Source organism: Pan paniscus, chromosome 8 (genome assembly GCF_029289425.2).
Source record: "Pan paniscus chromosome 8, NHGRI_mPanPan1-v2.0_pri, whole genome shotgun sequence".
Classification (NCBI taxonomy): domain Eukaryota; kingdom Metazoa; phylum Chordata; class Mammalia; order Primates; family Hominidae; genus Pan; species Pan paniscus.
Genome location: NC_073257.2, coordinates 114,366,559 through 114,394,504, shown reverse-complemented (window position 1 = coordinate 114,394,504; position 27,946 = coordinate 114,366,559). Strand labels below are relative to the sequence as shown.

Below are 27,946 nucleotides of genomic sequence, written 5' to 3'. Positions count from 1 at the left end.
GAAGTGGGCCATGAGTACAGGTTCTGCCTCTCTGCTTTGATCCTTGCTCACCAAAGTCTCAGCTTTCAGTTAGAATGTCCCCACTACTCAGGGATCACCAGCCACAGAGCCACACTGCTATTGCAAAATGAATCCCAAGCTACCCTGGGCCACAGACAGACCCAGACAGCCTGGGTCAGTCATCCTGCTAGAAACCTCGTGGGATCCCAAATGTGAGGAATATAAATGAATTTCAGGATCTTATTTTTGCAAACCCCTGCGCATCTTAGAAAGTACCAGTCACTGATGGCTGGGCGCACTGGCTCACGCCTGTAATCCCAGCACTTTGGGAGGCCGAGGTGGGTTGATCACTTGAGGTCAGGAGTTCGAGACCAGCCTGGCCAACACGGTGAAACTCTGCCTCTACTAAAAATACAAAAATTAGCTGGGCAAGGTGGCGTGTGCCTGTAATATCAGCTACTTGGGAGGCTGAGGCACGAGAATCGCTTGAAACCGGGAGACAGAGGTTGCAGTAAGCCAAGATCGTGCCACTGCACTCCAGCCTGGGTGACAGAGCAAAACTCTGTCTCAAAAAAAAGAGAAAGTACCAGTCACTGTGCTGTTTCTCTTTACACTTTTCTGCATCTAGGAAGGGCTTTCACAAAGTGCTGTATAATCCCTTTTCTTCATTATCACATGTTGGCCCATCTCTGAAGATATGGCTGTTAACAAGCTTGCAGCAGGAAGGAAAAAAAAAATTGCCCTTAGTCCTTTGCACATGCTTTCATACCTTTTACATACAATTCTATCCTTTATGGCTACTTGGGTGACATAAAAATAGTTGCCTGAATCTGTGTAGGGATTTCTCCTCACACTCAAATGAGGCCTGAACAAACAGCGTGGCAGAGCCAGGCCCACTTCTTTTTTTTTTTTTTTTTTTTCAAATAACAGAGTTAGGGTCTGGCTACGCTCCCCACACTGGTCTCGAACTCCTGGCCTCAAGGGATCCTCAAGGCCTCCCAAAGTGGTGGGAATACAGGCATGAGCCACTGTGCCCAGCCCAGGCCCACTTTTCTCCTGACACATGACAACAAGTTCATCACAACACATAGTTAAATATAAAGGCACAATGAGAATGGGTCATTAAGCTAGCAAGAGCTGCTTTCCACTCAGAAGCGCTCTTCAACAACTCCTCTCAACCAGAGAACAGTTCGCCAGCGAGAGAGGACTGCGACACCAGTTCCACCTCCTCCCGGCTACTCTGACAGAGGAGGTTGTTCCCTACAATCCTCCCTAGACAGCAGGTGGCTGGTCCCCAGGCTCTACACGCTGTTGGCCTCTTGGCATCCTCCCATTGATGCAGGCACCTGGCCTCAGCCCTGCACAGCCTACTGACACCGATGTCCAGGGGAAGCAACAGGTTTTCACCAGGAGGAAAACTCAGTCCTAAAAGGAGAGGTAACCAGCAAAGATGTCCAGTTGCCCCTTCAGGTCTACTCTTTGGCCACACCCCCAAGCAGCTGCAGAACAGTCTTTCAAGACTCATTGAAGATCATCTTACACAATGCCTGCATGAATGTGGTCCTGGACAGTTTCAACCAGTATCTCAGTTTTTGGTCCAGCAAGACTTTGAGGACAGGTTCTTTTCCAGAGTCCCCAGAACATCTGTTCTGCCCAAATGCTGAAGGAAGAAACAGGCTGCAAACAGGAATGGGAAATTAGAAAAGACCATTCCTACCCTAAAGCTACTTGAGGGTTACTCTCAGCTCCCCGGAGAAACTGCAGGCCATGGCCGAGAAGCTCCTCTTAATGTCCCACTGCACAATTCCTCCCTGCTGGGGTCCCAGAGTCTCCATCATTTATTTCCAACTGGAGGTGGGAAGCTGTGGGCCCCTTCAATCCTAAGCCAAACCATGGTTCTCTCTACCTAATGCCCTAAAGCAAAGCAACTGCAGAGCTAGGAGGAAGCTCTGCACGGAGAAAGAGAACAGTGCAGAGTAAGCAAAAAGTTTATCAGGAAGAGCTGCTCCGTCAAACTTCAAAAGCAAAAGCTTTGCCCTGATACGACGTCTGAGCTAATCGGGAAGGTATCAAAAGGAGACCTCCTCCTCTCTCCACAAGCACCAGGCCATCATCTTTGGCCCTCCTACCCACCACAGGAGAGCCCTGGGCCCCCCGAACCCCCCATTCTATGCAGTCTCGTGCCCTCTGAGCTTCTTCGGCTTCGCTCCTCCAAAGCCCTCTCAAATGCTCCCCAGGCCCCGCCTCGCCTCTCCCATCCCACTTCGGCCGCCCCCGCTTGGCTTCCCCTCGCCCACTAATGACCCCCTACAGGCGCCCCCTCTTTTCACCACGTTTACAGTTCCCTCGCTCCTGCCGTTCCCCCCTCTGCTCCTACACACACCCCCAGTCCTCACTCTATTCTCCTAATCCCGGTTAACCCCTCAGTACCCACGGGCTCCGTTAACCCCTTTGTCCCCATTCCCAACTTGAGCCTTAACTCCTTCCCTCGCAGCAGGAAGCCCTCCTTCTGAGTGCTTTAACCATTCTCTACCCCTCCTCCCACCTCCCACAAATTACTTCGCCCTCGGCGCTTTAACCCTTTCCAGCCCGCGCCTGTCCGTCTCCCCGCGGCCCAGAGCATACCAGTACTTGACGATAGCGGTAACCTGGAGCGGGTTCGGCTGGTCAGGGTAAAGGCGGCGGCACTCTCCGTAGATGGCGTGCAGTCCCGGGGGAAAGAGCGAAGCGAAGGCCGGGGGGGCAGTCGGGCCAGGGGCCGGGGGCGCGGTGGGGCCGGGGGCGCCGCTAGGCCGCAGCTCCGCCATCGGGGTGCGTAGGGCAGGCACTGGGGGAACTGGAGAGGGCAAACGACGGGGAGAGCACTGACGGGCCAGCGGGCGGACTCGGTGGGTGAGACTCCCCGAGGCGATGGGAGCTGCAGCGAGGTCTAGCTCCGCGCCTGCGCACGGCGCACTGTCCGCCCAGGCTGTCGCCGCCGCCGAGTCTGCCAGAGGGTGCCTCGGGGCGGCGGGGCGCTCAGGGGGGCGGGGCGCCGGCGCGCCCTATCCAAGCACCCATTGGCTAATGTCTGTGCCAGTCACAGGCAGGGAAGGTGTGACTTGACAATAGGCCCCGCCTCCCCTCCCTGTGTTGGGAGTGTCCCAAGGCTCTTGGTCTCCCCCTAGTGTTAGGAGGAACCCAAGTTTAGAGATGCTGAGCACCCTCTGAGGTGCTAAGGTCCCACGAAAGCACCGAGAAGTGCGCCAACAAAGGATTTGTTACTGTTTTGCTGACGCGCTGCTAACTAGGATTTAAACATAAATCTGACAATGGATTAATTCATTCATCCATGGGGCGTTAGTATTAATAGATGATAATAAATCTAATGTTTTCTAGGGCTATTGACAAAAAGGTCCCTGAAATTTCAAGGGGGCTGGGGGAGAACATAATCCAGAGAAAAAAATGCACTGGGCTCATTTGAAAGCGGTGACACATAACCTCTCTTCACCTCCATTTTCTCAACCATCAGTGTCAATTCTAGCTCGTTATGAAAATTAAAGAGATACTAGAGCAGTTTCTGAAACCCTTAGATGATGTTTTAATGACCAAAAGATTACCTATACCAGTAGTTCCAATTGCCAATCTTCGGATCAATGTTAGCCTGTTATGCAGAAAAAAAGAAAATGCAAAAGGCAACGACAATGTACAGGTTTTTAAACTTAAAGCTAATTTTATGCAATTTAAATTGTTTTCCTTTGTTGTAGGAATATGTCCTCTCGCGTACGTGTGTTAACATTTCCTTTTTGTTAGAGTGTGAGGTGCTAGGAGATGTTTATTAAAGTCTTACAGACCCAAATAAAAACATGAGAACCTTATATTGTCTAAGGGAACGTCGGGGGGAGTGGCAGGGCTGATCTGCAAAATCCAAACATCCATGAATTACGACCAATCCAAACCGAACTACAGACAAGTACTCGAGAAGACTACATACCTCAGCATGCACTGCGAACTCCTTCAAAGGGACTACAGATCCAGGCATGCAACATGACCATCAACCTGTGTCTCTGGCTGTTTAATCTAGGGAGACCACAAATCCCAGGGTACTGTGCATTGGAAATGCGACTCCCAGTCTTAAACTAGGCGGGCAGCAAAGCAAGCTAGATCGCTAACCCAGGCGCAAAGCTTGCTGGGGATTGTAGTTCTTCAGAGGCGAGGTCGGGCCGCTCCCTCGCCGCCCTGAACCGGCGGCTAGACTGCGCATGCGTGTCAGTGGCGCTAGCGGCGGACCCGGCTGGGCAGTTCCTTCCCCAGAAGGAGAGATTCCTCTGCCATGGAGTCCTACGATGTGATCGCCAACCAGCCTGTCGTGATCGACAACGTGAGTTGCGTCTTTCCTATCTATAAGGGGACTTGGGCTCTCCTCCTCGAAAGGATCGCTTCCCGGGGTTCAGCCTGAGCCGCCGGCTCTTTGTCACTGGCCCGGCCTGTCAGGCGCGTTCAGCCACCGCCGCCTCCTTCCTCCCCTTATCACATTGTCCGCAGGCAAGGCGGCCAGCCAGCAAAAGTGGGATGGAGAACTCTGGAGTGGATAAAGGAAAGAGTTATAGTCCAAGCCAGTCCTTGGGCCCTTGGCTCTAGGGGCCTTAACCGCTGTGTGAGATTCCCGTCGCCCGCCCTCTCCCCCGTTTCCGATCGCTCTATTGGTTGCTCTGGCTGTCCATCTTAGCCAATGATACCGCCTCTTAGCCTTGCCGGATGAGGCTAGGCCTCTGCGGTGATTGGCTCACGCCCCTGCCATTCTTCCTTGCCGCCATATTGTTTTCCCTCTTGAAGGGGCGGGGCAGTGCTCCAGGGCTGCGGGGATTGGCTTCCAGGACTCTGGGTGGTGGGGCCTAAAGGCGAGTGCCCGCCCGCGGGTGGAGAACGGCTAAGTTTTCCTTCGGTCTCAGCCGGCGCTGCGGCTTGGTGGTGTGGATCTGGGTGGGGCCCGAGAATCTGGTGCCAGAAACTGCTGTAGGATGTCAGCTATTACTGTGATTATAAATTACAAAGTTGGTAAAGGTCGAGAAGAAAGGAGAGTGACAAAGCAAGCAGAGAGGTTGTCCTCCTCTTTGGAACGCCTAGTTCTTACGGGGAAAAAATGACCAAACTTAATATTTGCCTGGCGCTCTAGCGCTTCCAGGGCGTTTTCACATACATTCGAGTTGGATCCTCACAAAAACTGGACGCATAGTTTAAAAGAAACTTTGATCTTCGTGTTACCGATGAGAAAACTGAAGCGCGAAGACGTAACGTGAGCCCAAGGTCACATAGCAGAGGTGCCCTAAATCCAGTACTTTATCCGTCATCCCTTTTGCCAGCACCACCATGCAGAAGCATCAATATTGACCAATAGAAAGAATCTAAATACTGCTCTTATTTTGGGGGGAAAGGAGAAAATTGTAAAACGACTGCATTTCTGCCTTCGATTCAAAGCTTTGGTCCCACAGAGATTGATCCCTGTCTGTGTCCCTTGTAGGTCCCTCCATTGAGGCAAAACTACGAGTTCCCTCTGTTGTAAGCTGACTCTGTCAGATTCCCTTTGTTGATTCAGCTCTTGGGACCTTAGGCATATTACAATGTTCTCGTTTAAGCTTCAGCTCTGTTAGGTAGATAGGAATTACTATCCCCAGTGTATGCAGGGATGTTAAATAACAGATTTCAAACCATCCAGTTTAGGAATTGAGGAGCCAGTCATCAGACTAAGATCCAGTTCCAAGTTGCTTGCTTTTTCCAATATATTTTTGTTGTTGTTTTCATTAAATTTTCCTTCTCTCCATGGGTATTTTGTTTTTATTATTCCCCCTTAGAAAGGGGCAGGATTGAGCTCAATGAGACAGCTCATTTTTTTTTCTTTTTTTCTTTTTTGGAGACAGGGTCTCGCTCTGTTGCTGAGTCTGAAATGCAGTGGCGCGATCACAGCTCACTGCAGCCTTAACCTCCTGGGCTCAAGTGATCCTCCCACTTAAGCCTCCCGAGTAGCTGGGGCTGCAGGCACGCGCCACCACCCCTGGCTAATTTTTGTATTTTTTGTAGGAAGGGTTTCACCATGTTGTCCAGGCTGGTCTCAAACTCCTGGGCTGTTGCGATTCCCCTACCTTGGCCTCCCAAAGTGCTGGGATTATAGGCCTGAGCCACCGTGCCTGGCAGAGACGCCTCTTTTTTTGGTGTAGGGGGGTGGAGGGAACAGGATCTTGCTTTGTCACCCAGGCTGGAGTGCAATTGTGCGATCTCAGCTCACTGCAGCCTCCGCCTCCAGGTTCAAGAGATTCTCCAGCCTAGACTCCCAAGTAGCTGGGATTACAGATGTGCACCACCACGCCTGGCTAATTTTTGTTTTTTGTTTGTTTGTTTGTTTGTTTGTTTTTGAGACGGAGTCTCACTGTCGCCCAGGCTGGAGTGCAGTGGCGCGATCTCGGCTCACTGCAAGCTCCGCCTCCCGGGTTCACGCCATTCTCCTGCCTCAGCCTCCCGAGTAGCTGGGACTACAGGCGCCCGCCACCTCGCCCGGCTAATTTTTTGTATTTTTAGTAGAGATGGGGTTTCACCGTGTTAACCAGGATGGTCTCGATCTCCTGACCTCGTGATCCGCCCACCTCGGCCTCCCAAAGTGCTGGTATTACAGGCGTCAGCCACCGCGCCCGGCCTAATTTTTGTATTTTTAGTAGAGATGGGGTTTCACCATATTGGCCAGACTTGTCCTGAACTCCTGACCTCAAATGATCCACCCGCCTTGGCCTCCCAAAGTGCTGGGATTACAAGCATGAGCCACCACACCCAGCCCAGATACTTCATTTTTGAGAGGATCTTTTTGTCTCCCTCACTAGACTATTAAATCCTTGTGGAAAAAGATGATATTCTCCCACAGGTTTAGTGGTGTTGGGAAAAAAAATTTAAGAAAGATGATATTCCTTTAGTCTCACTTCACCCACTTCTCTCCACACACACACAGTATACCTAGGGTCTGGCACCTCTGTGTGCTCAATAAATGTTTTTTCATTGGATTGATGGGTGATTGGATGAATGACTGAATATCTCTATCAAAGTAACAAAGATATTCCTAAATAAAGAAAAGATGGGGAGTTTTCTCTAGTTAGTTACTGCAGATAATTGAGTAGGACTTTTTGTTCTTGATGTTGATTTTCAGAGAGCACTATGATTTCTGTCTTTAGCCAGGCTCTTTGTGCTTCTTCTGCCTTTTTCTTAGTTGTAAAAAGGAAAAATACATAGAAATTCAATTTCCTGTTTTCATCAGCAATGCAGAAGGAACAACCTGTCTATCCCACCAGCTCCTTTGCTTCTTGAATTGCTAGGCAGGAGTTCCATCTCCGGCCATTTTCTTTAATATCACTTACACTAATGCGTCTTAATTTTTTTCTTTCTCTTTCCTGGTAGTATGTTTCGAAATGCATTACAGCAGTGATGCATTTTTAGTTTCAAGATTTAAAGAATTGACTTGTCTTTTTTTTTCCCCCTCTGGGAAAACATGTCCTTTATTATGCCAGTATTTCTGCCAAAAGGTGAAGTAGGAGAAACTTAAGTCATTTTCCTATTAGTATTTGCTGAAAATCTGCCACATTTTTACATGTGGGGTCTCAGGTAGTCCTTGTTGTTTAACATTTGGGGGGTCATTTTGTTTTTATTATTTTCAAGATGGTAGATGTATAGGAAACATTATTTGAAATACCTGAGACAACTTAGTACATATAATGAGAATAATGTATCACTAGCTATGTTAACTCCATAGCTTAACATGTTGCTACACTTTATTTATGGGCAGAAGAGTATAATCAAAAGAATGCAGGAGAAAGAAAGCAGGGAAAGAGCCCCATTAAGTTCACAGCCTTTCCCAATCATAAGACAATTGTGACCACTTCTTTCATCTTACTCTGGCATCAAGTCATTTCATCAGAATTTAATGAGGAAAATGGAGGGGCAGGTAGGTGTGTGCTTTAATGACAACAATAAAGTGATAGGTATTTTTTTAATCACCCAAGAAGCTTTATGATGATAGATATTTTTTAAAACCAAATATAAGTCATTTCTTCCCAAAGACATAGAGAATAGTGTAAGATAGGAGCAGCTCCTAGGCCACATTTTGAGGATTACACTTTGATCAGAATACCATGTTTATTCTGAAACTCAAATTTTTCCTAAGATCCAGGCCAAATGTGGTGGCTTACTCCTGTAATTCCAGCATTTTGGAAAGCCAAGGCTGGAAAATCGTTTGAGCCCAGGAATTGGAGACCAGCCTGGGCAACATAGTGAGACTTCATCTCTACTTTAAAAAAAAAAAAAAAATTAGCCAGGCTTGCTTGGTGGCATGCACCTGTAGGAGGCTGAGATGGGAGAATCACTTGAGCCCAGGAGTTTGAGGCTGCAGTGAGATCGTGCACCTCACTCCAGCCTATTTAAAAACAAAAACAAAAAACTCTAAGTTTACAGTTTTGCCTAAACCTAAAATGGATCAACATTCTTGTCAAACTTAAAACTGTCTTTGTGACTATATGGACCTAAATGCAGGCTCTTCAGAAGTTCAACAATAAGCTAAGCATTTGTTTGTTTTGCTTTGGATGTTGTGCTGCTTCAGCCCCCTTTAAAAAAAAAAGAGAGAGAGAGAGAGATACTTTAAACACACAGAAAAATTCGGTGTGGCATATAACAAGCACCCAGGTAGCATGTGTCTACTACCCAGATTTAATAAATATTGACGTTGCCATATTTGCTTCAGTATTTTTTTTTGCTTTAGTGTTCCCATCCACCTTCATGTTTTAAGGAAATAAAACATTACAGATATAATTGAAGACTCTTTGTACCCCTCCACAACCCTATCTTTTTTTTTTTGAGACAAGGTCTCACTCTGTTGCCCAGGTTGGGGCTCAGTGGCACAATCAAAGCTCACTGCAGCCTCAGCTTGCCAAGCTTAAGCAATCCTCCCACCTCAGCCTCCCAAGTAGCTGGGACTACAGCCGTGTACCACCTGCTCAGCCTTTTTTTTTTTTTTTTTTTTTTTGTAGAAATGGGGTCTCCCTGTGTTCCCCAGGCTGATCTAGAACTCCTGGGCTGAAGCAGTCCTCCCACCTCAGCTTCCCAAAGTGCTGGTATTACAGGCATGAGCCACTGTGCCTGGCAACCCTATCCTTTCTCTCTGTTTTACAAATAACCCGCAAAACAACCATCATCATAAAATTGTCCTCCTTTTATACTCAGGAAGATAAGTCAGGAGAATTGTGTTGTTCAAGGCCAGCCTGGGCAATACAGCAAGACCCCCATCTCTTTAAAAAAAAAAATTGTGCTCCTTTCCACCTATGATTTTTTTTAATTTTTAATTATTATTTGTTTTTAAATTTTTTTTAGAGATGAGGTCTCACTCTATCACCCAGATTAGAGTGCAGTGCTGCAGTCGTAGCTCACTGCAGCCTCAAACTCCTGAGCTCGAGCAAACCTCCTGCCTCAGCCTCCCAAGTAGCTGGGAGTATAGGAGGAGCAAGCCACCATGCCTAGATCCATCCATGATTTTATGTGCATATGCATTTTAAGTTTGGCAGGGGAGTGTGCTGTTTGTGTTTTGAAAGTTTACTTAAGTGCTATCATCCTACTGTTATCTCTTTTTATTATAGCAATTTCAAACATACAAAGGAGAAGGAATAGTGTAAGGAACATCCATACGTTCACCTAGCTGTAACAGTTATCAAACTCTTGGCCAATCTTTTCAACTACATTCCTGCCCATTTCCCTCTCCCACATTCTTTTTTTTTTTTTTTTTTTTTTTTTTCCCCTGAGATGGAGTCTGCTGTGTGGCCCACGCTGGAGTGCAGTGATGCTCACTGCAACCTCCACCTCCGTGGCTCAAGCGATTCTCCTGCTTCAGCCTCCCGAGTAGTTGGGACTACAGGCATGCACCACCATGCCCAGCTAATTTTTGTATTTTTAGTAGAGACGGGGTTTTGCCATGTTGGCCAGGCTGGTCTCGAACTTCTGGCCTCAAAGGATCCACCCGCCTCAGCCTCCCAATGTGCTAGGATTATAGGTGTGAGCCACCACGCCCAGCCCCACACTCATTTAAAAACATAATCAATATACTATTATCATGCCTAATCAAATCAACAAGAACCCCTTAATCTTATCAGTTATCTAGTCAATGTTCAGATTTCACTGTCTAAAAAAAATTTTCTTTTACAATTTGTTATCAGCTTTTCTGATCCTACTAATGCTGATTCACTTAAGTTTTTAGGGACACTAGAATTAGCTGAGGAAATGAAGTCAATGTATTTATCTAACACTGTCACTTACAGTGTGATATTCAGGCTGTTGGTTGTACAGCTTCAGCAAGAATCCATCCCTAGCTTGACAGAAAAGGTGAAGAAGAGGTGACTTATAAAGATATTTTCACTGTTCAATTATGTATATTTTGCAAGCCAAGGATGTGCTTCACACTGAGCTAAGTCCTCTGAGGGTAAAAAAGAAATCAGATACCATGTGGAAGAAGAAACATCACCAATTAGTGGCTGCAAATGCCTAGAATAGGGATTTCAAATTCAATGCCTGCAGAGGCCAAGCAGGAATGGAAATATACTCAAAAGAGAAGAGAGAGAATAGCCTGAAAGGCACCTCTTCCAGGCTGGGAAATCTGAAAGGTGCATTGAATTGAGCATGCCTGACCAAAATGTTAACTGATTCTCCTTTCTATCCAATTGTCCCCATGCAGGAATACCAGCCTAGTGTTGCCAGATATTCTGATTTTTAAAAATTTATGTATTTATCGAGGTCAGGAGATCGAGACCATCCTGGCTAACATGGTGAAACCCCGTCTTTATTAAAAATACAAAAAATTAGCCAGGCGTGGTGGCGGGCACCTGTAGTCCCAGCTATGCAGAAGGCTGAGGCAGGAGAATGGCATGAACCCGGGAGGCGGAACTTGCAGTGAGCCGAGATCTCGCCACTGGACTCCAGCCTGGGCAACGGAGCGAGACTGCGTCTCAAACAAAAACAAAATAAAATAAAAATACAAAAAAATTAGCCAGGTGTGGTGGCAGGCGCCTGTGGTCCCAGCTACTTGGGAGGCTGAGGCAGGAGAATGGCTTTGGACCCGGGAGGCGGAGCTTGCAGTGAGCCGAGATCACACCACTGCACTCCAGCCTGGGCGACAGAGCAAGAGTCCGTATCAAAAAAAAATAATAATAATTGTATATTTATTTATTTATTTATTTTGAGACGGAGGCTGTCTCTGTCGCCCAGGCTAAATTGCAGTGGCGCAATCTCGGCTCACTGCAACCTCCCCCTTGTGGGTTCAAGAGATTCTCCTGCCTCAGCCTCCCGAGTACTGGGACTATAGGCGCGTGCCACCACACCCGGCTAATTTTTTTCTTTTTTTAGATGGAGTCTCGCACTGTCGTCCAGGCTGGAGTGCAGTCGCGCAATGTCTGCTCACTACAAGCTCCGCCTCCTGGGTTCACGCCATTCTCCGGCCTCAGCCTCCAGAGTAGCTGGGACTACAGGCGCCCACCACTTCACCCGGCTAATTTTTTGTAGTTTTAGTGGAGACGGGGTTTCACCGTGTTAGCCAGGATGGTCTCAATCTCCTGACCTCGTGATCTGCCCGCCTTGGCCTCGCAAAATGCTGGGATTACAGGTGTGAGCTACTGCGCCTGGCCTTATTTTGAATTTTTTATATATATTTTTTGAGGCAGAGGCTCACTCTATCGCCCAATCTGGAGTGCAGTGGCGAGATCACAGCTCACTGCAGCCCTGACCTCTTGGGCTCAGCCTCCCAAGTAGCAAGGACTATGGACCCGCACCACCACGCCCGAGTAATTTTTAAATATTTTGTAGGCCTGGTGTGGTGGCACATGCCTGTAATCCTAGCACTTTGGGAGGCCAAGGCGGGTGGATCACTTGAGATCAGGAGTTCGAGACCAGCCTGGCCAACATGGTGAAACCCCCTCTACACTAAAAATACAAAAATTAGCCGGGTGTGGTGGCGCACGCCTGTAACAACAACTACTCAGGAGTCTGAGACAGGACTATCGCTTAAATCCAGGAGGCGGAGGTTACAGTGAGCCGAGATTGTGCCACTGCACTCTAGGTGGGTGACAGAGCCAGACTCCATCTCAAAAAAATTAAAATTAAAATAAATATTTTGTAGAGACAGCGTTTTGCCATGTTGCCCAGGCTGGTCTCTCGAACTCTTGGCCTCAAGCAATCCTCCCTCATCTGCCTTCCAAAGTGATGGGGTGACAGGCGTGGGCCACCGCACCCAGCCATACTTTTTGTTTGTTTGTTTGGTTGGTTGGTTGGTTTTGAGACAGGGTCTTATCTTACTCTGTCATCCAGGCTGGAGTGCAGCAGTGCAATTACAGCTTGCTGCAGCCTTGACCTCCCAGACTCAAGTGATCCTCCAACCTCCGCCTCCTGAGTAGCTGGGACCACAGGCACACAACCACCATGCCCAGCTAATTTTTGTATTTTTTGTAGAGACGGGGTTTCGCCATGTTGTGCAGGCTGGTCTCGACCTCCCGGGCTCAGGCAGTCTTCCTAGCTCAGCCTCCCAAGTAGCTAGGAGTACAGGCACGCATCACCATGCCTGGCTAACTTTTTGGTATTTTTTGTAGTGATGGGGTTTCTCCATTTTGGCCAGGCTGGTCTCAAACTCCTGGCCTCAAAGTGATTTGCGTGCCTCGGCCTTCCTAAGTGCTTGGATTATAGGCATGAGTTACCACACCCAGCCAAGACTACTCAAGAAGCCTCTACCAGGCATTTTTTCATTTGGCCTTGCCAGAGTGAATAACAAAGACAGTGGCAGCTTATTTGCCAGGTACACAGTTCCTAGTTGTAAATACTGTTAAAGAAATGGACATAACCCTTTTGTATGCTCTTGAGCAGAATTTGTGTGGCTTGAGCAGAATTGAGGCAGCTCAGCTGCTCCTCATTCTCCACTGATTCATCACCCTATGACTGGCATGGCAGGCCTGCTTGGGGGCTGCAAGGACACGCTGGGTCTGGTTCCACCTTGTGCATCACTCCCAGTGCTGCTTTCCCCTTTCCTGAACCGCCTCTGCCTGGGGCTTCTGTCATTTCAGCTGGTCATTCAGGTTCCATACTTTAGGTTCTATCTGCCAGTCATTTGCACTTGATTTTAATTTTACTCAGCCAGCATCTGTTGAGTACCCAGCAAATGCCAGATACTGCCGAAATGTATTTTAGCCTTAAGGAACTTCAACTGAAAAGAGATGAAAGTGGAAACCTTACATTGTAATAAAAAGCAGAATGAAGTGCATGCCACCTCGTGGTACAGGTAATGGAAATTTGCTGTGAGATAATAGGAAGATGATCATTCATTCCAACTGGGGATGTTTCTTCAGGAGGAAGGTGATGATATTTGAACTGGGCTTTTTATACTCTTTGCTAGGAAGGACAGAGAAGAAAAAACAAATCTGACTTCATAATCTGCCTGTTTACCCAGACTCTAGTCCTTTTGCTAGTAAACTAAAAATAAAATACCCAGGAAAATCATCTCTTAAAAATATCCAGGGTCTGAAGGACAGATCTCATCCTCTCTTGTTTTTAACCTCTGCCGGGAGACCCAATTAGTCTGTTGGCATCACCACACCCAGATGAAGGCAGTGAGCAATCATTGGAAGCCTGAGCAAACAAGTTCTAGGAGTTCCCTTCTTGCCTGTCCGTGCCTTGCTCTCAGAGCCCTTGGGTTTGTAGGCAAATTGCCCCTCCTTCCCAGTCTTTCAGCTCACTTGACAGCTGCACCTTTTCCAGGCTCCTTGTTGTACTGCCCAGTCCAATGAGTTTGCACATTGTCTTCTGTTTTCACTCTCTTCTGTTGGCAAAGATTCCTGCTCCCTTAGAGAACTGGCTGCCCTGCTCTCCTCTCATACCACTTTCTCTGCCCTTCAACCACTTCTTTTTTTTTTTTTTTTTTTTTTTTGAGGTGGAGTCTCACTCTGTCTCCCTGGCTAGAGTGCAGTGGTGCGATCTTGGCTCACTGCAACCTCCACCTCCTGGGTTCAAGTGATTCTCCTGCCTCAGCCTCCCTGAGTAGCTGGGATTACAGACGTGTAGCACACCTGGCTAATTTTTGTATTTGTAGTAAAGACAGTGTTTTGCCATGTTGGCCAGGCTGGCCTTGAACTCCCTGGCGTCATGTGATCTGCCCCGCTTCGGCCTCCCACAGTGCTGGGATTACAGGCGTGAGCCACCACGCCTGGCTTCCTTCAACCACTTGCTTCCTCCACCAACCTCTGTCTTGCCAAAGGCAAGCACCAGATGGCCAGTCTCACTCCCCCTCTTCCTGCAGAAGAGCAGGAATAAGAGAGTCAAGGAGGGAAGCAGGCATGTTGCTGGGAAGCCTTTGGTACAGATAACCTTGGCTACTTAGAGTCTCCAGGTGTGTTCAGTGCTTGTAGAATGAGGTCAGTAAATACCACACTCCACCCCAGGAGAGTGGTCAACAGGCAGCAGGAAAAGGCTTGCCCCAGCTACGGGTGCAGCTGCAAACCATGTTGGGTTAGAAAGGTGAGGGTATCAGGTGTGGTGGTAGAAGAGTTAAGAAGGAAGAAGAGGCCAGGCGCGGTGGTTCATGCCTGTAATCCCAGCACTTTGGGAGGCCGAGGCAGGTGGATCACAAGGTCAGGAGTTCGAGACCAGCCTGACCAACACGGTGAAACCTCATCTCCACTAAAAATACAAAAATTAGCCAGGCATGGTGGTGTGCGCCTGTAATCCCAGCTATTCAGGAGGCTGAGGCAGGAGAATCGCTTGAACCCAGGAGGTGGAGGTTGCAGTGAGCTGAGATTGTGCCACCACACTCCAGCCTGGGTGACAGACCGAGATTCTGTCTCAAAAAAAAAAAAAAAAAAAAGGCCGAGCACGGTGGCTCACGCCTATAATCCCAGCACTTTGGGAGGCCAAGGCGGGCGGATCACGAGGTCAGGAGATCGAGATCATCCTGGCTAACACGGTGAAACCCTGTCTCTACTAAAAAAAAAAAAAAAAAAAAATTAGCCAGGCATGCTGGTGGGCACCTGTAGTCCCAGCTACTCAGGAGGCTGAGGCAGGAGAATGGCGTGAACCTGGGAGGCAGAGCTTGCAGTGAGCCCAGATTGCACCACTGCACTCCAGCCTGGGCGACAGAGCGAGACTCCATCTCAAAAAAAAGGAAGAGGACAGGGTGTATCTACAAGCAATACTAAGCCTTGACATCTGTCCTGCACAGGGTTGGTCTCTGTGTCTAGAGTCACTGTTTACATTGATTGGGCCCTGGGTGGTACCTGAGATGCTGGGAGAACTCAGATTCTTTTCTGGACACCTCACTCGACATACCAAGTGTTGGAGCAGCAGGACTGTGGTTCTCTTCTATTCTCAGAGTAGGCTTTAGTCTTTGCTTCTCTTTACCATCAGGAGACCAAGGAGTAAAAGGAAAGCATAGTTAAAAAGAAAACAACAACAAAAATCTCCCAAAGCATCGTGCTCTGCCCTTGCAATAAGAACCAGACAGCACGTGTTCCATGGGAGTCCATTTCAAGCATGACAGTGCTCATGGCGGTGTCTGTCACAGAGGCCCTGGAAGCTAGGAGAGTTCAGGCCTGAGCTGGGAAAGTAGGTTAAAAGCACCCCAGGGTGGTGTAACAAGGAGTCATGTGCTTTTCCTACCTTATGTTCCTGAACTTGGCTGCTTTGATGCTTCTAGGTACTTTCTTCTTTCCCCAGGTTTTCTGTCTTTTTCTTCCCTTTATTACTAGTGTTTTTAATTCCCAAAGCAAAACATGTTCAATGTAGAAAAGTCAGAGACTACAGAAAAATCACACATACGGTTGTGTATACAGTGAGAATCCTCCTCACCATCCTATTTCCACTTCCCTTCTTTTGGTGTGCATTTACCTTTTTCTAGGTTCAAATAAATGTATATATTATATACAAATATTAGTTTTTTTTTTTTTTTTTCCTGTGAGACAGAGTCTGTCACCCAGGCTGGAGTGCAGTGGCACAATCTTGGCTCACTGCAACCTCTGCCTCCCAGATTCAAGTGATTCTCCCACCTCAGCCTCCCAAGTAGCTGGAACTACAGGTGCCTGCCAACATGCCCGGCTAATTGTTGTATTTTTACTAGAGACAGGGTTTCACCATGGTGGCTAGGCTGGTCTCAAACTCCTGACCTCAAGTGATCCGCCTGCCTCTGCCTCCCAAAGTGTTGGGATTACAAGTGTGAGCCACTGCGCCCGGCCACTTTCTTTTCTTAAATAAAAATGGTACCATATAATGTATTTTTTCCTTTTGTATTTGTGATAGTTCTGACTCCTCATTCTCTCTCCTCTTTCCTCAGGGATCCGGTGTGATTAAAGCTGGTTTTGCTGGTGATCAGATTCCCAAATACTGCTTTCCAAACTAGTAAGTCATTCTGTAGCTTAGACGTTTTGGAGGCTCATCAGCTTTGTTACAGGCCCAGCCCTATAAGGGACAGGAGCCGGGTTTGGAGTCAACAAAGGAAAACAGTTGTCTACATGGTACAATTTGAGAGACACAGATAAGAGGCCTCTTTTTAAAAATCCAATTTTATCTGATGCTAACAAATTTTATCATTGGTAACTTATTGCTTTGGAGGATTGCCTCTTGGTGGAGCCCTCCTTTTAAAATTCTCCTATCACCCAGGCTGGGGATTAACATTTAACCCATCTACCATCTTTTTTTTTTTTTTTTTTTTTTTTTTGAGACGGAGTCTCGCTGTGTTGCCCAGGCTGGAGTGCAGTGGTGTGATCTTGGCTTACTGCAAGCTCTGCCTCCCGGGTTCACACCATTCTGCCTCAGCCTCCCGAGTAGCTGGGACTACAGGCGCCCGCCACCGTGCCTGGCTAATTTTTTTGTATTTTTAGTAGAGATGGGATTTCACCGTATTAGCCAGGATGGTCTTGATCTCCTGACCTCATGGTCTGCCTGCTTCGGCCTCCCAAAGTGCTGGGATTACAGCCCTTCTACCATCTTAATGAGGAGTTTCTCAGAACTTTCCTAAGATAGAGAGACTGCAGGCAGGAGAAGAGCACAGAGGCTTACAGGAAGGGCTTACAGGGGGAGGGAAAGGAAGAGGCTATCTGTCCGATCTATAGCATCACAGTTTTTTTTGTTTTCTGAGACGGAGTCTCATTCTGTAGCCCAGGCTGGAGTGCAGTGGCGCAATCTCGGCTCACTGCAACTCCTGCCTTGCAGGTTCAAGCGATTCTCGTGCCTCAGCCTCCCAAGTAGCTGGGATTATAGGCATGTGCCATCACGCCCAGCTAATGTTTGTATTTTTAGTAGAGATGGGGTTTCACCATGTTGGCCAGGCTGGTCTCAAACTCTTGACCTCAAATGATCCACCTGCCTCAGCCTCCCAAAGTGCTGGGATTATAGGCGTGAGCCACCGAGCCCAGCCCAGCATCAGTTTTACTTAGAGGTCCTGGGAAGGGGACTAAGGACACTAAAATGTTTTGAGTTAATCACTCCTTTAGAAATTCTCATTTCCTCATCTTTCTTGGTCTGTTCATACACTGCAGAAAGAGAAGAACTAGAGGTATTGAATACTCTAAAAATTTGTTTTCATAATTTATAATAAATATAAAATATGAAATAATATATAAATAATACATGTTCATTTTAGAAATTGTGGAAAATACAGAAAAGTATAAAGAAGAAAATCAAAATCAACTGTGACTTCACTCCTCGAAGATAATCTCAGTAGAATTTGAGTGTGTATGTACATCTATACATCCTTCCTGTGTTCTGTCATGAAATGAAAAATGATGGTCCTCCTCACTGTCTTTTCTAGTGTGGGCCGACCCAAGCACGTTCGTGTCATGGCAGGAGCCCTTGAAGGCGACATCTTCATTGGCCCCAAAGCTGAGGTAATTCCCAGGCCTACAGAACAAGCCTTAAGCCAGCAGAGGACCTTCATTATTCACCACATGGAACATGTCCTAACATTTGGACATACCCATAAGTAAAAGGGGCAACTTTCTCTGAAAATCTCCTTTTTGATTCTCTCATCCTAGGCTTAGGTGGTTTATTTTTCCCCGGAACAGCCTGTGGTCTTGGAGAAGAAAATACCTGGGACCTCACTTTGGGACACACTGAGACCAGTCTAGGAAACAGGGCTGTTGTCTTCTGCATCCTGTCACTGCCTTGTCAGTGATCAAATTTACTGTGTTTATTATTTTTTTCACAAAAAATATTCAGTGGGGAGATCCTGGCTGGGGTACCCTAGGGATGAGTTAATTCACACAGCTTTGTCAGAGCCCTCATGCAGCCTCTTGTAAGCAGATAGCAGAATCGCTGTTGCCATCCTTGGCTTCAAGTGCTGAGGCCCAGAGGTGGGAGCCAGGAGATTGTGTCCTGGAACCAGGCAATGAGGAAGATGCCTCTTGCCACTTGCCCTAGAGGCACCTGAGGGGCCATGGAAATGCAGAAGCCCCTGCTTTGCCGGCTCCTCGGGAATGAGGGCAGTTTGCAGCAAACAGTATTTAGCCTTGGAGAATGAGTGCCCACCCTTAGCCCTGGGCAAGGACAGCAGGGTGGGAGCTCAGGAAGCTGAGGCTTCTTTGCAAGGGATTCAGCTTGCACTGCTTAGTCTTGGGAGAGCAGGGTCCTGGGTGGAGCCTGACTGCAGTCGTAAGTCCTGTTCTCTTTTCCCAGGAGCACCGAGGGCTGCTTTCAATCCGCTATCCCATGGAGCATGGCATCGTCAAGGATTGGAACGACATGGAACGCATTTGGCAATATGTCTATTCTAAGGACCAGCTGCAGACTTTCTCAGAGGAGGTGAGGATCCTGTGTGTAGGGCACTCCTGTAGGGTATGCAAAGCTGTGTCAAACTCCTACCCTAGAGATGATGAGGAGGACGATGATCACTGCCAAGAGTGCTGGAGCCATTTGATTTTCAGGCATATTCAGATTTAATCTTAACACCATTCCTATGAGATATAGGTAGTATTATCTCATTTTACAAACAAGGGAACAAGTTCAGAAAAGCCAAGTCGTGGCCGGGCGCGGTGGCTCACACCTGTAATCCCAGCACTTTGGGAGGCCGAGGCGGGTGGATCACGAGGTCAGGAGATCGAGACCATCCTGGCTAACACGGTGAAACCCTGTCTCCACTAAAAATACAAAAAATTCTCCGGGCGTGGTGGCGGGCGCCTGTAGTCCCAGCTACTCCGGAGGCTGAGGCAGGAGAATGGCGTGAGCCCAGGAGGCGGAACTTGCAGCGAGCCGAGATTGTGCCACTGCACTTCAGCCTGGGTGACAGAGTGAGACTCCGTCTCAAAAAAAAAAAAAAGAAAAGCCAAGTGGTATTTCCAAGGTCACCAAGTGAACAAAGGGTAGAGATGGAATTCAAACCTATGTCTTTTAGAATTCAAAGCCTGTGCTCATTAACTTCTTTCACCCAGACTGGAGTGCAATAGCTCACTGCAGCCTCGACCTCCTGGGCTCAAGTAATCCTCCCATCTCAGCCCCACCCCCCACCATGCCCGGCTAATTGTGTGTGTGTGTGTGTGGTGGGGTTTTGCTCTTGTTGGCCAGGCTGGAGTGCAATGGCGTGATCTAGGCTCACTGCAACCTCTGCCTCCCGGATTCAAATGATTCTCCTGCCTCAGCTTCCCAAGTAGCTGGGATTACAGCATGAGCCATGGCACCTGGCAAATTTTGTATTTTTTTGTAGAGACAAGGTTTTGCCATGTTTCTCAGGCTGGTCTCGAACTCCTGGGTTCAGGCAATCTATCCGCCTCCACCTATCAAAGTGCTGGGATTACAGGCGTGAGCCACCTTGTGCAGCCTGTGCTTATTAACTTGTAAGGAAGTAACTCTCCATTCAAAAATGTAAAGGGAGGCTGGTCACTGTGGGTCATGCCTGTAATCCCAGCACTTTGGGTGGATCTCTTGAGCTCAGGAGTTTGAGACCAAGTTGGGCAGCATGGCGAAACACCACCTCTACTAAAAATATGAAAAAATAAATAGCTGGGTACAGTGGTGCGTGCCTGTAGTCCCAGCTACTTGAAATGATGAGGTGGGAGGACTGCTTGAGCCTGGGGGCATCGAGGTTGCAGTAAGCCAAGATCGCACCACTGAACTCGCAGCCTGGTGACAGAGTGAGACCCTGTCTCAAAAAAAAAAAAAGAAAGAAAGAAAATGCAGAGAGGTGCAGACTAGGTGTATCAATTTCCAGGTGCAGGTGGGATGTTTTCAGTTTTGGTTTTTTTTTGTTTGTTTGCTTTTTTGAGATGGAGTTTCGCTCTTGTGGCCTAGGCTAGAGTGCAATGGCGCAATCTCGGCTCACCGCAACCTCTGCCTCCCAGGTTCAAGCGATTCTCCTGCCTCAGCCTTCCTGAGTAGCTGGGATTACAGGCATGCACCACCACCAAGCCCGGCTAATTTTGTATTTTTAGTAGAGACGAGGTTTCTCCATGTTGGTCAGGCTGGTCTCGAACTCCCGACCTCAGATGATCCGCACGCCTCAGCCTCCCAAGGTGCTGGGATTACAGGTGTGAGCCACCATGCCCGGCTGTTTTCAGACAGTTTTTTTAAAGCAGTGGTCCCCAACCTTTTTGGCACCAGGGACTAGTTTCTTGGAAGACAGTTTTTCCATGGGGGTCGGGGTTTGGGGTGGCCAGATAGTTTCAGGATGAAGCTGTTCCACCTCTGATCATCAGGCATTCAATTCTCATAAGGAGTGCCCAACCTAGATCCCTCACATGCTCAGTTCACAGTAGGGTTCACACTCCTATGAGAATCTAGTGCCTCGGATGATCTGATGGGAGGTGGAGCTCAGACAATAATGCTCGTTTACCTGCCATTCACCTCCTGCTGTGCGGCCTGGTTCCTAACAGGTCACAGACTGGAACTGGTCTGCGGCAGGAATTTAGAGTTTCACAAAATCTTCTTGACAGTTGGAGATACACAGTAGACACAGGGGCCTGTATAACAATCTTGGAGGACAAGGAGGGGAGTTGGGGGGCACAGCTGAGGACAGAATGAAATTTTAAAGTGGGCATTAACTTGAAAAGTTGAGAAAACTACTTGGGCAGGGATAGTTGACAGGCACAGCTTGCCTTTTTTTGGAGGGAGGCTGACTGAAGTCCCCGGGCTCTTAAACCAGCAAGGCAGGGTCTTCTCCCCTAAGACTAATGAAGATGGAAATCTGGCCTTGGCCTCATTGTCTCCCGGGCTCCTTTCACCAGCATCCTGTGCTCCTGACTGAGGCGCCTTTAAACCCACGAAAAAACCGGGAACGAGCTGCCGAAGTTTTCTTCGAGACCTTCAATGTGCCCGCTCTTTTCATCTCCATGCAAGCTGTACTCAGCCTGTGAGTAGCAGCTGGCTAGCCCGGCCCCTGCGGGGAAAGCAGTCCTTTGGCACAGCTGAGGCTGGCTCTCCTCTGGAATGGTTCAGAGTAACTTGAGCCCCCTCTGCTAGGGAAAGGTTAAAGATGGTGGGAAAGAGAGAGAGGCTTTTGCTGAAACTGAGCACTGAGGCTTCGTAGTTGAAAGCAAAGGAGGACATGTGGCTGCTATTGACCATATCCCAGTGTCAGGACTCCTAGTGGGTTTGGTCCCCAAGGCCTTGGCTGGGCCTGCCGAGGCAGCCACATGCTGCAGCAGCTCTTCCCGGAGGCCCCTGTAATGTGTCCACTTATTATTCAGCACTTACTGTGGCCAGCTGCTCTGCCAGGCTGTGAGACAACCATGATCCGAATGCCACCACAGTCCTTGTTCCCATCCCCCATGGCTCCTGTCACACTCCTACCCCACCTCACACCAGAGTGAGGTCTACGGCAGAGATTATCCACAAGTGACCTACACGTGGGATTTATTTGACCCCATTAACAAACTGTGAGCCAGCATTTAAAAATCAAAAGGTGTCCCATCAAAACCCAAATTTTTGGCTTCTCTGAAAAAAATGGGAAGATCTGGGAATGTCGGGCACACATTCCCACAGGGCAAAAATCAGCTGGAGCTGAAGAGCGGCTGCCACTTGAGATGGGGCTGGCAAGCCCACCCTCCCCACAGCGTGTCCATGCTCTGTTGGCCTCTCTGCACTGAAGCAGGGGGTCAGTTGCCTCACTTGCCTTTTTTTGGAGGGAGGCTGACAAAGGTCCCCGGGCTCTCAAACCAGTAAAGCGGGGTCTTCTCCTGCCTTTGTTTTTTATGGAAGTGAAAAATATTCTTATTTTTCTTTACTCTTACTTTTCCTGCCTGGCCCCTGTTGACATTTGAGGGTTTTTGCCTTTTGTCTAGAGAGTTAAAACTGGCCCCTAGGCTGGGTCTCTGAAGCAGCTGAAGGCCAGGCCATCTCAGACAGGAAGGCCTACTCTTCTGGGTACGGGGAGGGAACTTGGAGAAGATCAGCTCCTTCCATTCAGGTATTTCATGGCTTGCTCCAACACCCGGGCTTCCTTAGTACCCAGTCCATTCTACAGACCCTGGAGAGAGGCAGGCCCAAGCTTTAGATTAGCTGACATTGAACCCTAAATAAAGAAGTGTATTTCTTCCCAGCGTGAGGAGGCAGTGCTGAGTGACGGTTTGCCCCTTTGCTTCAGTTATGCTACAGGCAGGACCACAGGGGTGGTGCTGGATTCTGGGGATGGAGTCACCCATGCTGTGCCCATCTATGAGGGCTTTGCCATGCCCCACTCCATCATGCGCATCGACATCGCGGGCCGGGACGTCTCTCGCTTCCTGCGCCTCTACCTGCGTAAGGAGGGCTACGATTTCCACTCATCCTCTGAGTTTGAGATTGTCAAGGCCATAAAAGAAGTAAGTGCTGCCCCCTGGGCCTAGGGATGGAGTGGGGGTTGGGAGCATAGCACCCAGGACCTTGGTGACCTGCCAGTGAAGCCAGGCAAAGCACCTGCCTGGGGGTCCCTGGCGAGGCCTTGCTCTTCCCAGCCAGGTCTCCCCTACGTCACACTGACAGATTCGCCTTCCTGACGTGCTGCCATCTTGTTGGGGGAAAGGGAGCTGCTTCCATTTCTTCAGTTGGGTGTTGGCTACATAGGGGCTCAGTATGTTTTTTATACCTTATATGCAAATTACATAGGGTTTGGTTTTGTTTCATTTTGTTTTGTTTCTGAGATGGAGTCTCGCTCTGTCGCCCAGGCTGCAGTGCAATGGTGTGATCTCGGCTCACTGTAACCTCTGCCTCCCGGGTTCAAGCAATCACTTGAATCCTGCCTCAGCCTCCCAAGTAGCTGGGATTATAGGTGCCTGCCACCACACCCCACTAATTTTTGTATTTTTAGCAGAGACATGGTTTCACCATGTTGATCAGGCTGGTCTCAAACTCCTGACCACAAGTGATCTGCCCGCCTCAGCCTCCCAAAGTGCTAGAATTGCAGCATGAGCTACCGCGCCCACTCCTGGTTTTTTTATTTTTATTTTTTTAACATCCTTGAAGAAGTCATAATACATTTAAAACATTTGTCTTTGTAAGTAAACTGAAACCTCCTGCCACCTGTGGCTATAGGGAAAACTCGAGCTGGGTAGGACCAGAACCATATGAGTGGTAGAAGGAGAAAGATGCCTGGGCCTGGGCTGAACTTAGGTTGTGGTCTCAGACCTAGGATCCAGGGGCCAAGTTTCCAAGCTTGCCCATCAGGAAGGTGGAGCGGTTAAGAACTCATATGCTAAATGCCACCCAGTGAAGGCCAACAGAGACCTCACTGCCCCTGCTTCTGGGCAGCAGCTATAGTGACCATTGGGGCCATCACAACGTTTAGACAGGTTTGTGCAGCAGCACATTCCTCCCCTGGGCCTTTGACTGGATGTGCACCAGATTTCCTGCCAGCCTGACTGTCTTGCTTGGATCTGCAGAGAGCCTGTTACCTATCCATAAACCCCCAAAAGGATGAGACGCTAGAGACAGAGAAAGCTCAGTACTACCTGCCTGATGGCAGCACCATTGAGGTAGGTGGCCTGCCTTCTTTCTTCGGTCCCCTTAGGTCCACAAAAGCTCTGGGCCCAACCAGAATTCTCCATCAGGGTCTGGAGTCTGGCAGGCCAGTCCCTTTACACCAAGCTTGTCCAACCCCTGGCCCATGGGCTGCACGTGGCCCAGGATGGCTTTCAGTAAGGCCCAACACAAAGTCGTAAACTTTCTTAAAACATTATGAGATTCTTTTGCAGTTTTTTTTTTTTTAGCTCAGCAGCTGTCATTAGTGTTAGTGTATATTATGTGTGGCCCAAGACAATTATTCTTCCAATGTGGCCCAGGGAAGCCAAAAGATTGGACACCCCAGCCTTACACCCTCTCTCTGGAGCAGCAGAGCTCCTGAGCATGAGTGGCCCTGTCTCCTGCAGAGGAGGCAGCCAGAACTTTGCTCCCTCCCGCTAGAGGGGAGGAAGCTCCTAAGGGATTGTCCCACATCAGTATGAGATTAGGAAGTGGGATGGTTAGTGCCATCCTTCACCACACCTAGGTGCAGTGTAGGGTGAGTTACCACTCCCTTGAACCCCCATTGCTAGGAAGACATTTCCATGAGCAAATAAATCCATGTACTGATGCCAAAGACCTCTTGGCTGGAAAATGCCAGAGCGAGAAGGAAATATAGGAGCCTCCCCTCACTAGTTTCCATGAGGCCTATCTTTGTTCCTTTAAGCCCTTGACATGTAGAGTCTGTCTTGAGCCTGGCCTTCATAGCCACCCAGTTACTAAGTGACATGCAGAGGGGCGTCTTCCATTCCCACTCCCAAAGGGACCTTGGTCCCAGCTCCGACCTCTTCAGCTGGCCCTCCTACCTGCAGATTGGTCCTTCCCGATTCCGGGCCCCTGAGTTGCTCTTCAGGCCAGATTTGATTGGAGAGGAGAGTGAAGGCATCCACGAGGTCCTGGTGTTCGCCATTCAGAAGTCAGACATGGACCTGCGGCGCACGCTTTTCTCCAACATTGTCCTCTCAGGAGGCTCTACCCTGTTCAAAGGTTTGTCTCTTCTCTTGGAGCCCTTCCCCTGGAAGTGTTCAGCTCCTGCTGGCTCCAGGCACCCTGAGAATTGACTTGAAGTTCTCCTCTTTGCCCATTCAGGTTTTGGTGACAGGCTCCTGAGTGAAGTGAAGAAACTAGCTCCAAAAGATGTGAAGATCAGGGTAGGAGCATGGTGGGGCCTGGCCTGGGTGGAACTAGGCTTCCATGGACAGAGTGCCACCTGGCGTAGCTTCCCTCTAGCTTTGCCCAAGCTCTTCAAGCAGCCATGGCTCTACAAGCAGCGCCAGGTTCCCAGCCTGTACACTGACCCTGAGGTCTAGGTCAGCCACAGGGAGGCTGAGTTCTCATTCTCCCTCTTCACACCAAAGGCAGGCAGTTCTAATACCCAGATGAGGCAGGGTACTAGGTAGAGGGCCCCCTGCGTGATCTTTCAGGGAAACTATAATCTTAAGAGGAGACTGACTTACTGTTGCTGTGCCCCCTGCCCAGGTGGCTCCCCTGTCACACAGTCTGACACCTTAGTGATAGGTGAAGGAGGTTGGCTGTCTGAGGAGAGCGGGGATCCTAAAGGAAGGAGTACAGTTCTTGCCATGGAGTCTGCTTCTCCCTGCCCCCCCCAATAGTCCCAGCTTCCCTGGGACCTGTGGGGACTGGAAACCTGCTTCCCCAGATGAGTGGCAGGCTGGCCACAGTGCCCTCCAGAGAGGCCAGAGCTTCAGGCTTGTGTAAAATGTATCCCCTGCCATGGGCAGAAAGAGGAGCATTGTAGGGAAAGGGAGCGGGAGGGCTGGAAGTCTCAGATTCCTCTTTCCCCCACCTTTGCAGATATCTGCACCTCAGGAGAGACTGTATTCCACGTGGATTGGGTGAGTAGCTCTTCCAGGAGTAAGAACAGAACAGGAAGTGATGGCACTGATAACCCCTCAGCACCCTCTAAAGAAAAGCCTGATTTGGTTTGGCCCCAGGGGACTGGTAGGCTCCACACACAGCCACTTCTCTCTCACACGGTTCCTCTGGGTTTCCTCCCTCCAGGGGCTCCATCCTTGCCTCCCTGGACACCTTTAAGAAGATGTGGGTCTCCAAAAAGGAATATGAGGAAGACGGTGCCCGATCCATCCACAGAAAAACCTTCTAATGTCGGGACATCATCTTCACCTCTCTCTGAAGTTAACTCCACTTTAAAACTCGCTTTCTTGAGTCGGAGTGTTTGCGAGGAACTGCCTGTGTGTGAGTGCGTGTGTGGATATGAGTGTGTGCGCACATGCGAGTGCCGTGTGGCCCTGGGACCCTGGGCCCAGAAAGGACGATGAACTACCCGCAGTGGTGATGGCCTGAGGCCTGGGGTTGACCACTAACTGGCTCCTGACAGGGAAGAGCGCTGGCAGAGGCTGTGCTCCCTCCTCAGGTGGCCTCTGGCTGGCTGTGGGGGACTCCGTTTACTACCACAGGGAGACAGAGGGAGGTAAGCCATCCCCCGGGAGACCTTGCAGCTGACCATCCTAGGCTGGGCTGGCCCCACCCTCACCCCCACCCCCAGGGTGCCCTGAGGCCCCAGGCAGCTGCTGCCTCCACTATCGATGCCTCCTGACTGCACACTGAGGACTGGGACTGGGGTTGAGTTCTGTCTGGTTTTGTTGCCATTTTGGTTTGGGAGGCTGGAAAAGCACCCCAAGAGCTATTACAGAGACTGGAGTCAGGAGAGAGCAGGAGGCCCTCATGTTCACTAGGGAACAGGACCACACCGGCCACTGGAGGAGGGCAGGAGCAGTCCTCCCTCTGAATGGCTGCAGAGTTAATGTTCCCAGCCCAGTCCCTTTTCGGGGGCCTTGGGAGAGTTTAAGGCACCTGCTGGTTCCAGGACCTCGCTTTCCATCTGTTCTTGTTGCAATGCCATCTTCAAACCGTTTTATTTATTGAAGTGTTTGTTCAGTTAGGGGCTGGAGAGAGGGAGCTTGCTGCCTCCTGCCTTGCTACACTAATGTTTACAGCACCTAAGCTTAGCCTCCAGGGCCCCACCTCTCCCAGCTGATGGTGAGCTGACAGTGTCCACAGGTTGCAGGACCATTTGAGATTGGAAGCTACACTCAAAGACACTCCCACCAGGCTCTTTCTCCCTTTTCCTCTTGCTCACTGCCCTGGAATCAACAGGCTGGTTGCTGGTTAGATTTTCTGAAACAGGAGGTAAAATTTTTCTTTGGCAGAGGCCCCTAAGCAAGGGAGGGGTGTTGGAGAGCCAGTGCCCTTAAGACTGGAGAAAGCTGCAATTTACCAAGTTGCCTTTTGCCACTGTAGCTGACCAGGGGACTAGGTTGTAGAGGTGGGAAGGCCCCCTCTGGGCTGATCTTGTGCCATTCTTGACCTTGGACCTGCTTGGTTAAGGAGGGAGTGGGCCAGACCAGAGTGCCAGGAGCTAATGGAGCCAGGCCTGACTCCTAGGAGTGGTCCAAAGGCCTTCAGCCTAGATGGTGCAAAGCTGGGGCCAGCTAGTCTTCACCGGCACCCTCACCTGTGACACCAAGACCCACCCCAATCCCAGACTTCACACAGTATTCTTCCCCACGCCGTCCTATGACCAAAGGCCCCTGCCAGGTGTGGGCCACAGCAGCAGGTATGTGTGAAAGCAACGTAGCGCCCCGCGGACTGCAGTGCGCTTAACCAACTCACCTCCCTTCTCTTAGCCCAAGCCTGTCCCTCGCACAGCCTCGCACAAACCACATTGCCTGGTGGGGCCCAGTGTACTGAAATAAAGTCGTTCCGATAGACACATCAGCTGGGCCTCTATCTGTCTGTCACCAGGGCCAAGTGGAAAGAGGAAGAGCAGCAGGCCCTGAATCTGAGGTGGTGACTGGGCCTGATCCATCCTCTAGAGGGCATCATTGCACCAGCCAGCCTTGTCCAGAGCATAGCCCAAGTCCCAGCCTGTCAGGTGGATGCAGAGAAAAGGGTGATCACACCACAGCCTAAGTTCAAGAAC

At 49.3% G+C, this 27,946-nt stretch overlaps 2 protein-coding genes across 7 annotated transcripts in view; one reads left to right on the top strand and one right to left on the bottom strand.

Moving 5' to 3' along the window:
* Nucleotides 1-4,664, bottom strand: part of SUFU (SUFU negative regulator of hedgehog signaling) — a 125,919-nt gene extending 121,255 nt beyond the window's left edge. For 3 of the 6 annotated variants that reach the window (XM_034931388.3, XM_008950857.5, XM_034931387.3), the window contains exons 1-3: nt 3,974-4,658; nt 3,600-3,643; nt 2,626-2,836 (exon numbers count right to left, since the gene is read on the bottom strand). In XM_034931388.3, the coding sequence (XP_034787279.2) occupies nt 2,626-2,836; nt 3,600-3,643; nt 3,974-3,981 (263 nt within the window). In that variant the 5' untranslated portion in view covers nt 3,982-4,658. Of the gene's footprint in view, nt 1-2,625; nt 3,644-3,973 lie in introns of those variants that run through there. The other 3 variants (XM_055093326.2, XM_055093325.2, XM_034931385.3) reach the window with 3 other exon arrangements.
* Nucleotides 4,220-27,741, top strand: ACTR1A (actin related protein 1A). The gene is made up of 11 exons (XM_003825522.3): nt 4,220-4,360; nt 16,355-16,419; nt 17,831-17,906; nt 18,694-18,819; nt 21,234-21,358; nt 22,592-22,808; nt 23,865-23,957; nt 24,795-24,969; nt 25,072-25,133; nt 25,798-25,838; nt 26,005-27,741. Exons 1-11 carry the CDS (start codon nt 4,313-4,315, stop codon nt 26,105-26,107), a joined length of 1,131 nt encoding a protein of 376 aa, XP_003825570.1. The 5' UTR covers nt 4,220-4,312; the 3' UTR covers nt 26,108-27,741.
* The last annotated feature ends 205 nt before the right edge of the window (nt 27,742-27,946 follow it).

Excerpts from the sequence above, each read along its gene's own strand:
- ACTR1A (XM_003825522.3), top strand. The coding sequence starts at position 4,313 with ATGGAGTCCTACGATGTGATCGCCAACCAGCCTGTCGTGATCGACAAC. Across the intron at positions 4,361-16,354 it reads AGCCTGTCGTGATCGACAAC|GGATCCGGTGTGATTAAAGC; the intron begins GTGAGTTGCGTC and ends CTCTTTCCTCAG. Across the intron at positions 24,970-25,071 it reads AGGCTCTACCCTGTTCAAAG|GTTTTGGTGACAGGCTCCTG; the intron begins GTTTGTCTCTTC and ends TTGCCCATTCAG.